We start from the raw sequence: 12572 nt of genomic DNA on the forward strand, positions 1-12572 counted from the left end.
GTTTTGCAGTTACGACCTTTCAGCACTTCGGGGAGAAGATTTTAAGGCTGTGCCTGCTAACCGTTGAAACTGACTCAGGGTGATTGTTCTTGCAAAAACAGCCTTCCGGCGCCCTTTTTGGGGACATTCGGCTTATTTTAAACAAGAATGGCGGCACCCGACTTATTCATGACGAAATTAAAAATTTTGGCATTTTTGGCTATTTTTGAAGAAGGGGAGGTTGGACCCGATGAGGGTTGCCTACGTATCTCACATCCGGTGAGAATCAAACCTGCGTAGTTCGGGCAAATAAACCTAACTATTTTTGAAAACAAGACTCTTTTGTTTTTGTTTTTGTTGGCACTATTTCTGAAAGCAAGACTCTTTTTTTTTTTTTATATTTTCTTTTTCCAGTGGCAAATAAACAAACTAATTTGAAAACAAAACCCTTTGTTTTGATTTTCTTTTCCATTGGTAAACAAAACAAACTAAAAAAACTACTTTTCTTCTTTTTCTTTCAAAAATCCGGCAGCATTTCGGCACTACTTGGACATTGGTTTTTCTAATATAGGTAATTAACTTTCCACACTGCTATTTTCTCTTTTCCCTTTTCGCTTTTCAATTTTCCAGATATTCAAAGCCGGTCAGCATGCGAATCCAAAACAGATAAATGCACGAATAGGATGCATCAGGATGGTCCATTATTCCGGGTACACCTGTCCTAGACGGACCCAACCCCTGTGTTGAGTCCCCTAAGTCAAAATGCACGTGATGCAAATAAGCGTTCCTACTAGGGATCCGACATGAGGTCAAGTTATTCTAAGTTTAAAACCTGGGTATAGGTTCTAGACTGTGTACCCGAGCGGACAACTCGAGTCGAGGAGGGGGCTACGTACCGGGGACTCGCAGGATCGTCAGGCTTAGGAACTTGTCCGGACTCTTTCTTATTTCAAGGTATGACGCTAACAGAATAGGGAGTCTCAACCAGTAAGCACATCCCCGGAGGTGAGAAGAGAAGGGTTTCGGCACAATTTATATATACAGTTCAGATAATATCAAAGCGGTAAACATTTAGCACATAAGGCATGGAAACATGTGGAAAATCAGATAAAGCCAAACATAACAATTATTCTAAGCTTGAATTCTGAACCCTGAACAAAACGTTCTGGGTTCTTGTCCCCAGCAGAGTCGCCAGAGCTGTCACACCTCCTTTTTCATACACCCGCAAGGGCGTAAATGAGTTTTTCCACTTAAAGGACAATCAGAACGGGATTCGTTTATTAAGGTTCAGAGTCGCCACTTGGGAGATTAATGGTGTCCCAAGTCACCGGTTGAATCCTGAACCGAGGAAATTATGACTCTGTTAACAGTACGCGAACCAGAAATCCGAGTAACGAATTCTGTTAACCCAGGAGAAGGTGTTAGGCATTCCCGGATCCCGTGGTTCTAGCACGGTCGCTCAACTGTCATATTTGGCCTATTTACTTGATTTTAGTACATGTTTTAATCTATGTGCTTTTAACTTTGAACCGCTTTTATCATTATTATTTTAAGAGAATTGCAACGTCGTGAAAACATGTCTCGAATCGCGTCACATAAATGCACCCGCAATTTTTGACATGTTTCGACTTCGTTGAGATTTGGATTTGGGTCACATAAATGTGCACCCGTATTTAGGAAGGTAAAATTATTCAGTGACGGCCCTAAAGCGTCTAGCGTATTGTTAACTTTGGGGAAGGCCGCGAAATTCGCTAAACGGCCCATCCCGAATTCTAAGTATTTTTAATTAAGCATTGAATGAGGGCCCCGCAATTTGTATTTTATTCGGCGAGGCTCGTCTCATCACTTTTATTTAAAGGTCAATCCTCAAGCAACTATGGTTTTCTATTTTAATTTGTATCTAAAAAAATAGAAGCCTTAATTAATTAGCATTGATAAATGAATATTCATTGGAAACAGCCCAAGAATAGCCTTAATGGAGTGGGCTGCAAGGCCAACCCATGAAAAAGGGAACTGGATCAGCNAATCTAATGATTAACTTGGTGTAGTAATAAAGAAATGAATTTATATTCCATTCAAATCCTATAATCAGCAGTTGGGCACTAGTAACGTGATAACGTAATTCACTTGCAAATATGCTCGCATTAATTTGACGTCATTCTCTAATTACGTGAAATCTTTCAAAGTTAATCCTTTTGTTTTCAATTCAAGTAACTGAATATTCTTTTCACATCACAACCTTAACTTAGCAAAGAATATGTTAATCCTTGAGAGAAAAAAAAAAACTAAGCAAACTGAAATATTGTTAAAACGAATACTATAACTAATCCTATAAAATAAATAGTACTAATGACTACTACTCATGTAAAGAACTGTGATTACATGATGTTTATTAGCTATTACGAATATGTAAAAATAAAAATCAAACTACTCAATCATCTTTAACCACGGATCCATCACCGATCAAGTGGTCTATTTTTCCATCAGGGCGCTCAAAGAAGTCTGCCACATCCAAGTGGGTGATGTCAAAATCATTGTCAGAGACAAAATTGGCTTCAGGGCCTTTATTCTTTAGAGATGCTTGATAAAGCTCAACCAAATGTCTTGGTACACGACAAATATTTGCCCAATGCCCTTTTCCACCATAACGATAGCATTCAGTTTCTGAACCCATTTTCTTTTGGCTTCTCATCTTTCCCTTTCCACTTTTGGTGGTTATTTCTCTTTGGGGGATGATTAACACCAGGAAAATTTCTTCCTTGTCTACGGCTACGGCCACGGCTACGACCATGACCACGATCACGACTACGAATAGAGTCACGGCCTTTTTCACGCTTAGCATAATGGGAATACACCTCATCAATTTCAGGCAATGGTGTAGACCCAGTGGGTCGCTTTTCGTGATTTCTCATGAGCAAGTCATTGTTTCGCTCAGCCACAAGGAGAAGAGAAATCAGCTCAGAGTACTTCTTGAAACCTTTCTCTTTGTACTGCTGTTGCAAGACCATATTGGAGGCATGAAACATTATGAACGTTTTTTCAAGCATATCATAATCAGTGATAGTGTCTCCACAGAGTTCCAATTTAGAAGTAATTCTGAACATCGCAGAATTATATTCAGAAACAGACTTAAAGTCTTGGAGCCTCAGATGAGCCCAATCATATCGTGCTTGTGGAAAAGTGACCAACTTTAAGTTGTCATATCTTTCTTTTAAGCCATTCCACAAAATAAGTGGATCTTTAACTGTGAGATATTCAATTTTCAACCCTTCATCAAGGTGATGGCGCAAGAAAATCAAGGCCTTAGCACAGTTTTGGGTGGATGCTTTATTTCTGTCTTTAATGGCGTCTCCAAGACCCATGGCATCTAAATGGATTTCAGCATCCAACACCCATGTCATATAGTTCTTGCCCGAAATTTCAAGGGTAACGAACTTTCTTTTCATAATGTCAGTCATAATTAAAAAGAGAAGAAAAATTACCTTAATCTTCTCAAAGAGCTTCTTGAGACGGTAGAGTCTCGTGCTGATAACGTGTTATAAAACAATAAAAGTAGAAGAACAATATTGCAGAGAAAGAGAGAGAAGGATTTTTTGGGATGAATTACAATGGAATAGAACCCTCTATTTATAGGGAGAGGTTGACTTAGCCACCAAGTAATAAACCCTAGAATCTCTCTAAATATGGACATTCACCATAAATAGAATTCTATTTATAACAGAATCTTTTTTTTTGGGGACAACAATGATTACATTCCTAATGATATTTGGATAACTCGCTACTTACGCTATTGTAGCCTTCACACATTGTCCGCTAATATAACCAGTACATGTATTTGCCGTAGGGTTTTAGGCTAAAACTTTTAGCATATAGAACACTAATTATTTGAATAACTCGATCTTTTCCGATCTTTTTTCTTGAACTACATTTGCAGTTTAATATAATGTTAATTTATTACATGAATTCATTTAGAAAAACGAGTAGGCAAAGAACTTTTAAAAAAATGATTAATATAAAACTTAAAATAATGTTTTTTAAGGAAGTTTTAAAAGATCATCTTAAGAACTCCCTTTCAAAAGTATTATCGTCAATTTAATTAAAGTTGTGGTTAATGACTGATTGTAATTTCACCACAGATAAAATAGGAGTAAAAAGTATTGAATTTAATTTAGCTTATATTTAATTATGAGTAAATTATAAAAGACGAGCATTTAAAATAATAATATATTTATAGTTCCACCTAGAACAATACTCAAAACTAAATAACTATAATAGGTGCTCATGTAAGTTGTTCGAATTACAATTAATATAATCAGGTGCTCACATATTGAAGGCATATCATGGACAATGTCAATCAGACGGTGAAGCACTAATGTACTATAAAGGAACAAAGTGCAAAAATTTCTTTGACTATAAATCATTGATAAAATGAAAACTTTAAAGTATAATTGTTATATACGAAATATAGAAACATATCATTCTTTCGTGAATTAATTAAAAAAGAAAGTGTATCATATAAATTGGAGCATAGGGAGTACTATCTTACGCAAGGTAATGTCATGTATGTACATAATAGTCAAAGTTAAAAATAATCTTCATTTGCTTACAAGTTAGTTTTGAAGAACATCATGCTTACGAAGAAACTTAGAACCCTCTAATGACTTATGTAATGGTACAAAAAAAGGTCTGTAGAGGTCTTAACAATAGGGTCATATATACAAAAATCATGATAGGTGTCTATGTACTTCCAAACATATATTTATTCCGAGAATTGAATTTTCATCTCCAGAAAATAAAGTATATTCTTTTAAATTTGTTTAAAAATAACTTTCACTACATTGTGTTTTGCAATCAATAAAAAACGCATGTGGACAATCAATCTTAAAATAAGGGTTTAATTTATTTGCCGCAACATATTTTCTCACACATAAAATTAAATATTATACTTATAAGAGGGGTAATCAATGTTAAGAGTTTTGGTTATGATGGAGTTGTCAAAGCATTAAAGAGAACATACACAGGAACATCGCGTATAAGTAAGTACTATTAGATAGGATACAATTACATAGCGTATTACTATATTATATCTAACTAAAGTAAATTGATTGAACATATATATGCATTATTATTATTATTATTATTATTATTATTATTATTATTATTATGTTCAATGCAAAATATCGATGAACTGAATATTTACGTGCAATTACTAACGTGCAACGCACGTTTATAGTAACATATATATATATANTATATATATATATATATATATATATATATATATATATATATATATATATATATATATATATATATAGATAGATATAGGTATAGATTATTCTCTTGACACGATGTTGAGTCTCGCTTAACATAAAAGTTCGGCGTTTTATCAGGATAGAGAAATATGAAAGGACATTTAAAATTCATATTGTCCCTCATTTAATTATTTGTTGTAAGGAAATTTTTGATAATTTGCATATATTTAGCTAAAGCATCAAACAAATTTCTTTGTTTCTCAAACTTCATACGCATTTAGACACTATCAAATTACGGAAAAAATTAAAAAAATAAAAGGGTCAGATTTGCAACTGGTAATTGAAAAATAACAACAATTTCAAAAGTAATCATAATTTAGTCATTTTTTATGTAAAGATAAAATCTGAACAAAAACATCCTTAAAAATCCGGAAATATTCGAGAGCATAATGTGTTGGAGTTCGAATTTTTTACATATTAGCTTCCAGCATAATGTGTTGGATTTTCATAATGTGCTGAGTTCTAACATAATATGCGAAAATCTATATGCAGAGCTTCATAATCTAGCATATTAGGCTTAACTTTTCCGTTTGTTGGAGTTCCAACATAATATGCTGGAAGTTTATACGCAAGAGCTCCATAATCCCGCATATTATGCTGGAACTTTCTGTGTTTCGGTAAAACAATGATTATTTTTTAATGATTTTGCGAATGCTGACTATTTCTTAATTACCAATCTAAAAACTGGCTAGCCCGTGCTATTTTCACTCAAATTACACATAGAATGAGACTGATGGAGGATAAGACATTTGGTGAAGTCTATTATGAATAATGGGCCCTCTGTAAAACTATTTAGGCCCGATTTCTGGAAGCTGAAAAGCCCACTTAATGAAGGCCGAACTCCACTAGTAAATTGGGCCTTAATTGTTCTTTAAAGCCCACCTAAGAATCTGAATTCTGCGCGCGCAGTTGCATATCGCTCTTGGCCCCCAAAACATACACACACATCACACAAACACACACTCTCTCTCCTCTAGCAAACCCTAAGGCCTAAGCTCGATCTCAAGTCTCGTATCGGAGCTGCTACTTTTCCCGATTTCTGAAGGATTTTGATGTTTCATACAGTACAGTTACGGTTCAGCGTTTATTGCTGAGATAGGGTTTCCAAGTTGCTGAAATGGCGGAGGCTTCGAGCTCTCGAATTACAATTACGCTAGGACGCAGCGGTCAGGTAGTTCCTTTTTTGAAGTTCTACTTATATGCTTAAAAAATCGCAACGAAATTCGGAAATGGAGAAACGATGCAGTTTCATCAGCTTTTGTATAGGAAATTTTATGTTATTTTTATGGCAAATTTAAATTTAGTAATGTAGAATTGACGCTGTGTGATCAGTTTCCGAGGAAATAAACAGTTCGCTATTGCAATTTTTGGTATGAATTTTTAATTATTTTTGTGTTATATGTACAAATGAAAAAGTGATTAATTATCTGGAAATGTTCTGTTATTATTGTTACGGAGAGTTATGCTAAAGAAGTGAATTTATCTTTGAATGTTACCTTTCAAAAAAGAAAAAATGAATTTATCTTTGAATGTTTTATTATTAGGTTGGAGGGGACACTGTTATGTTATGAAAATGGTGTTACGGAGCTGTTGTTGAGTAATTCGATTTTCATTACGACAATATTTTGATTTTGACTTTTCATGTGTGAAAGGTGGTAAAGAAGGCAGGGTCTGTATTAGGTCATCCCTTTCCTGATTCAGGGCCAGCAGTTGGGAGCAAACGGTCTGTCAGAGATAGGCTAGGTACTACTGCAGATTCAACAACAGAATTCAATAATAAACGGTAAACTCTCCATTGTTTTCCTCGTAGTCACTTGGTTGTGTGATTTGATCTTTTTGAAAGCTTGAAACTAGGAAAGTATGTTTTAGCTTGCATGTCTATTGGCGTTGTTTTTCGAGCACATAGTGATATTAAAACATTTTATGAGTGGGAGAAAACTAATGATTGTAAATAAATTTCAATGTAATTTAAATACTTGACCAGATGTTCAGTTAGTTTTGTAGTCTAAATAACAACAACAAACCCAGTGTAATCCCACAGGTGGAGTCTGGGGAGGGTAGTGTGTACGCAGCCTTACCCCTACCTTAGGAAGGTAGAGAGGTTATTTCCGATAGACCCTCGGCTCAGGGGAAGCATTGTCACATTTTTGTAGTCTAAATAGTGAACCAAAATTTCCTAATGTATGGAGTGAGGTGATTGCTATACTTTTGTTAGAGTAAATTATATGTTCGGCATTTACACACAATATCAACATTTCATTTTTGCAGTCAGCGAGGAGATGGAAGTAGATTGAGCTCTAGTTCCTCTAGTGGCATTGATGGTAATAATTGCACTGCTTCTCCACTGTATATTCTTGTTTGTTATGTATACATCCAAATTCAAGATTGTCAATTGTGTTCCTTATGATTTAATGAAGATGCGCGGCTTGGTAAAGATGACTTGCGATATAAAATCATGCGGAAAACTGTACTCAACCGAGGTCAAAGCAACGGCCATCAGAATGGGGTGGATCTTCGTGATTTCCTTTCAAGGCCAGCTCAATCTTCAACGGCAAAACCTAGTTCGCAACAGCAGATCCCTGAGCCGAGGGATAATAGACCACGAGTACCAGAGCCAAGGGATAATAGACCGCGAGTACCTGAGCCAAGGAATGATAGACAGCGAATGATTGATTCAAGAGGTTCTAGACAATACTTACCTGAAATCAGAGATTCAAGACAGTACATACCCGAAGCCAGTGATTTTAGGGGGCACCGTCCTGAGCTAAAGGATGTCAGGTATAATACACCCGAGTCAAGGAGTTTGAGCATACTGGGACGAGCTCCCTCCGCAAGAAATGCAGATGCTTTGCCACAGATGGAGTCGGTAAGAAATTCTTATTCCCCCTGGACACTGGATCGTTTAAGGCGAAAATCACCAGATGGAGTTGTGAGTTCTTCTAGAGGTATCTCACCACCAAGGAGAGGGGAGGAACTGCAGAGAAGACCTCCAGTCACACCTTATGATGACCCAAGACTTAGTTCATACACAAGGAAAGATGTCTCTGAGTTTTCACGCCCCATGGCTTCTGCAGCTTACCCGTCAAATACATCCCAACCTGCTGGACCTGGAAAGACTGTTGCACCATTGCGTGGCCCAATTCCACAGTCGCGCAGTCTAGTGCAGAAAAGTTCATATGCAGTACAATCTACTTGACTTTCTACTTTTTCTTTGTTTCCTCTTTTACTGAAATTTCATGTTCAGATCTCTTATATCTTAGATGATTATATGGTGAGATTTTTCTTTGGTAATCAAGCATCATATTTATCCTATTTCCAGGGCCGCAAACTATTTCTTCCTTCAAGTATGTGACCTCTGATAATTAAGTGTTATTCTGCATTACTTCCATACCGATATTAAGCACAACAGATTCTCATAAACATCAAGTTGTTTACATGTAAAAACATATCTTTCTTCATTCTTAGATAAGAGTTGCTAAAAGGAAAATGGTTATCCTTTTCTAAAGAAGAAAAAAGAAAGAGGGCCTTGCTTGTGTATAATCATCTGTTATCCATTCTTGAGAATTATGTGAAATATACCTTTTTGGATATTTGTTGGCTCTTCCATAAGCTGTGGTTTTATTCTTAACGATGCATTTTGGTGTTTGTGCACTTTGCACCTAGAGTTTATTCTTTAATAAATTGTTCACTTATCAAAATAGATGAACCTTACTGGATCTTGCCAAAAAATTTGTTGGATAGTTGTAACTACGGTAGCTTGTATTCTCAAATTCCCGTCCAAGATAAAATGCAATATTTGGCTTGTCACATGATTCAACATGTCTACTTTCTGGTGTGAAAATTTAGGCCACAGCCATGTCTTGAGAAAATTCTTATTGAGGACGATGGATAATGATTGGAGGTTAAGAAGAATATGAAAAGTTAAATAGAATTTGGTTCACTGGTCACTAAAGTTTCTTTTTCTTCCCCTCGATGCAGGTTGAGGATCAGCCTACTGTTGATAGTTTTTTGCACTCATTGGGTCTAGACAAGTATGCTATCAATTTCAAGGCTGAGGAAGTAAATGTCCTTCACCTTCTAGTATCGCTTTTCAGTTGCAACATTATTGATTTATTACTCTCATCTTTGTTTATATTAAGCATCATTTCATGTTTAAGATTAGCACTCGAGGCATGCATGTAATTGAAATGCAAATACTATTAAAACTCTGCAATATCTATTGTCCCAAAAATTGTAGAAGATTTAAACAGCTCGTATTCAGTTATGAGATCTTGTGGATTGGGATTTGCATCCAAGCTACTCGATATGGTTGCTTAGAATGTTGAAGTCTTAGAAAATTATAGAGTTTATACCTACTTGATGCCACAAGTGTGAGAAGAAAATACTGCCTTCCTAAACCATCTGACGTTCTGGTTCTGGCTAGCCAGAAATTTGTACTACTTTAGGTTTCCGATTTTGCAATTGATGAATCAAACTTCAAAGTTCATTTTATCCAAGGAATGATGAAATTTCCCCGCTTCTGCCCCATAAAGTTGGTCTAGATCAGGCAAACGAAGAATGGTAAATGAGTAGTTGTTTTATGGTTAAAGTAATTATATTCTTTTTTAGTTCAGATAGAAAGTAGTGTTTGTGGGTGTAAGGATTGTAGTCAAAGTATTCCAACAGATACCAAGTTCATATTCAGAATGTAGTTAATATTAGAACAGTTTGGGCAAAAAAAAATTAAGAATGTAACATTCTTCTTTTGTAGCTAGTATGAGGACAGAATACCAGAAGATAGAACTGTTAACATTGGCCCTGGGGGAACTGAGGCTTAAAGAAACACACATTATTTGCAATGTGTTCGCGATGTCAATTTGTGACTGGACTAGTGGATTCAGAAGTAGAAATTGACAGACTTATGTGTTGGACGGTAGGATTAGGATGAACTAGGTGTGGGTGACTTCTAATTTCTAAGAGAAACTAAAAATGGCAAGCAACTTATAGAAAGGTGGATTTCTTACTGGAGAAGGGGCATGTGATATTTTCAGTGCATTGGTCCAAGGAATAATCCTAACACGAGCCTATCCAAGGCAAAGCGTGGTTACTGCATTGTGTAAATGTATTGGACGAGCTACTACAATACTTGGAACTTCTGCGGCATGGTGTTAAATTTTGGAATTTGGACAAGCTTGGCATTTAGGTGAGGATTATGTTGTGGTTGCCGCTACTGTAGTACTATTTGCAGCTGTGCTGGCTGTGATTCCCCACATCATACGCCTTCATAAACATGTACCTTTGTCAAGTTTAAATGTGAATGTCTTTCATGTATGAGAAGTCATACAAGAGGGTTGATTTAGGAGCATCTGTTCATGTTTTCTTTTGTTAGACTCAATTTGCTGATATGATTCGGTCCTTAAACTCAGTTTACTCTATTTCCTGTAACCAATGTGTTAATGCGTCTTTTTTTAATGAATTGTTGATGAATTGCGGGTGTAAATTCTTTTCAGCTATTATACATATTTACCTTGAACTGTGCTGCAGGTGGATCTGTATTCGTTGAAGCAGATGGGTGACAATGATCTGAAAGAGTTGGGAGTACCCATGGTATGCTCTTATTAAATGCGATATTTGATCTATTCTTGGAGACCTAGTATCTCAGTTGAATGCTCTGGATTTTGTTGTGCGTGTGAATGTTTCTTTTTTTCATGTTCCCACTTTTTTCTTTTGAGGTGTTCACGGTCATAAATTTTCTGATTTGCCTTTTCTCATTAATTGAATTCCTTTTTTTCCCTGTGTGGCACTTATATGTCTAAACTTTCTTTTAAGCTATCTCGAAATAATTTTTCCTTCCGACCAAGAAATATTTAAAATATATTACATGATACAAGAGTTATAGTGGGACCATTTTCGCAATTACAACTTCTTCTTTAACCAGTTTTCGGAAACAAAAAAATACGTTGATCCGCGTATGCACTGTCAAGTATATTTTAATTACTAAGTGGAGAAGTATACAGCGATGGGCCCATTATTCACAGGGTTTTCGAACCGCCCGCCACTAGCCCTCGGAGATTTCTTAGTTATCCAAAAAATCATGTATATTATAATTACATGTATCGATCCTTCTCCTAATAACTATATAAAATCTATTAGTCATTCATTTGGAAAGAGAAAGCATGACTTATGTTCTCAGATGACTTTATAAGGAACTGCCCTCCCTCAGTGAAAACCTTGAGAAAAGTGAGCAGGAGAGCAGTCATACTTACAAAGAGAGACTGAGGGAGCTCAGGGGCCTTTCTTTTGTCTTCAACTGATATTCTCGGCCCAACATCCACAATATTGACCCAACATCCACAATACTGCCCAACATCCACAATACTGTGGATGTAAGTTAGAGGAAAGTGACTTTGGGGAAGCATTTCCACATGACATATCTATAGTTTGCCATGTGTTATAATGTACCTGTCTTTACACTTTTTGCTTTATTTCACTCCTAGCTTTTCTGAAAGAGATGCCTAAAATTGTAGGGTCCGAGAAAAAAGATTCTGCTTGCCCTAGCATCCCGTGCCAGGAGACCAAGTATGATTACGTGAACGGATGCAATTCAGATGCATATCGGAGCTTTGATGCAAAAACCATGAGACCTGAAGTGAGATCATGCAACTCTTCAGAAGCCTTATAGAGCATGTATTTCCTTCTCATTCTAGTTGTGGGCGAGCAATGTTATGGATCAGTTGTTAGATTCCCTTTGTCAATTCTGTACTTTTCTATACAGGGCAAAATATTTTGCCGAAAGAAGTCTGATTCTTTTGTTGTGTCACAGTTTTTCCCTTTTCTTTGCGATCCTCATTATCCTGTAATTCCAAAGCGTTAGCGGGTAGCTTTCTTTTTTATATGACTGAAAGATATGGGAATTGAATGAGCCCGCTGCCACATGCGCATATATTTCTCTGGTGAAGTAAAAATCTTTTGAATACGTTAATCCGCTTGTTAAAGTAGGGTGTGTAAAACGTTTTGCAAGTATGCTTAGAAGTTAGACAGGTTGATGTTGTTAGGTTGGTGGCGATTTTTCTGTCTCCTTTTTGTCTCTCATGTTTTGTTTTTTCCCTGTAACTTCTTTTGGGGTCTCTGAAATGGGAGGTTACACCCGTTGGGCAGAAATATAATGTTGTCAGTAAGTGTGACGCGCTAACTATTTTCTTCTCGAACTATATATATAGCTATAAGACTTGACCAAACAATTTATGTACGAGTTAACCAAGTAACGATTTAGTGCTTGAAATCCCGTGGTTTGTACTT

At 36.2% G+C, this 12572-nt stretch overlaps 1 protein-coding gene across 1 annotated transcript; it reads left to right on the forward strand.

The window, feature by feature from the left end:
- Nucleotides 6209-12255, forward strand: LOC109235404 (protein bicaudal C homolog 1-like). Its single transcript, XM_019401495.1, has 7 exons — nt 6209-6465; nt 6947-7077; nt 7563-7615; nt 7712-8475; nt 9273-9353; nt 10818-10880; nt 11801-12255. Exons 1-7 carry the CDS (start codon nt 6412-6414, stop codon nt 11864-11866), a joined length of 1212 nt encoding a protein of 403 aa, XP_019257040.1. The 5' UTR covers nt 6209-6411; the 3' UTR covers nt 11867-12255.

This window comes from Nicotiana attenuata, chromosome 12, assembly GCF_001879085.1.
Source record: "Nicotiana attenuata strain UT chromosome 12, NIATTr2, whole genome shotgun sequence".
In the NCBI taxonomy this organism is placed as follows: Eukaryota; Viridiplantae; Streptophyta; class Magnoliopsida; order Solanales; family Solanaceae; genus Nicotiana; species Nicotiana attenuata.

What these genes read in the sequence shown, in the direction of transcription:
- LOC109235404 (XM_019401495.1), top strand. Translation starts at nt 6,412, where the DNA reads ATGGCGGAGGCTTCGAGCTCTCGAATTACAATTACGCTAGGACGCAGC. An exon ending in TTCCTCTAGTGGCATTGATG is followed by an intron (nt 7,616 to 7,711) that starts GTAATAATTGCA and finishes GATTTAATGAAG; the next exon opens with ATGCGCGGCTTGGTAAAGAT. An exon ending in TGCAGAAAAGTTCATATGCA is followed by an intron (nt 8,476 to 9,272) that starts GTACAATCTACT and finishes CCCTCGATGCAG; the next exon opens with GTTGAGGATCAGCCTACTGT.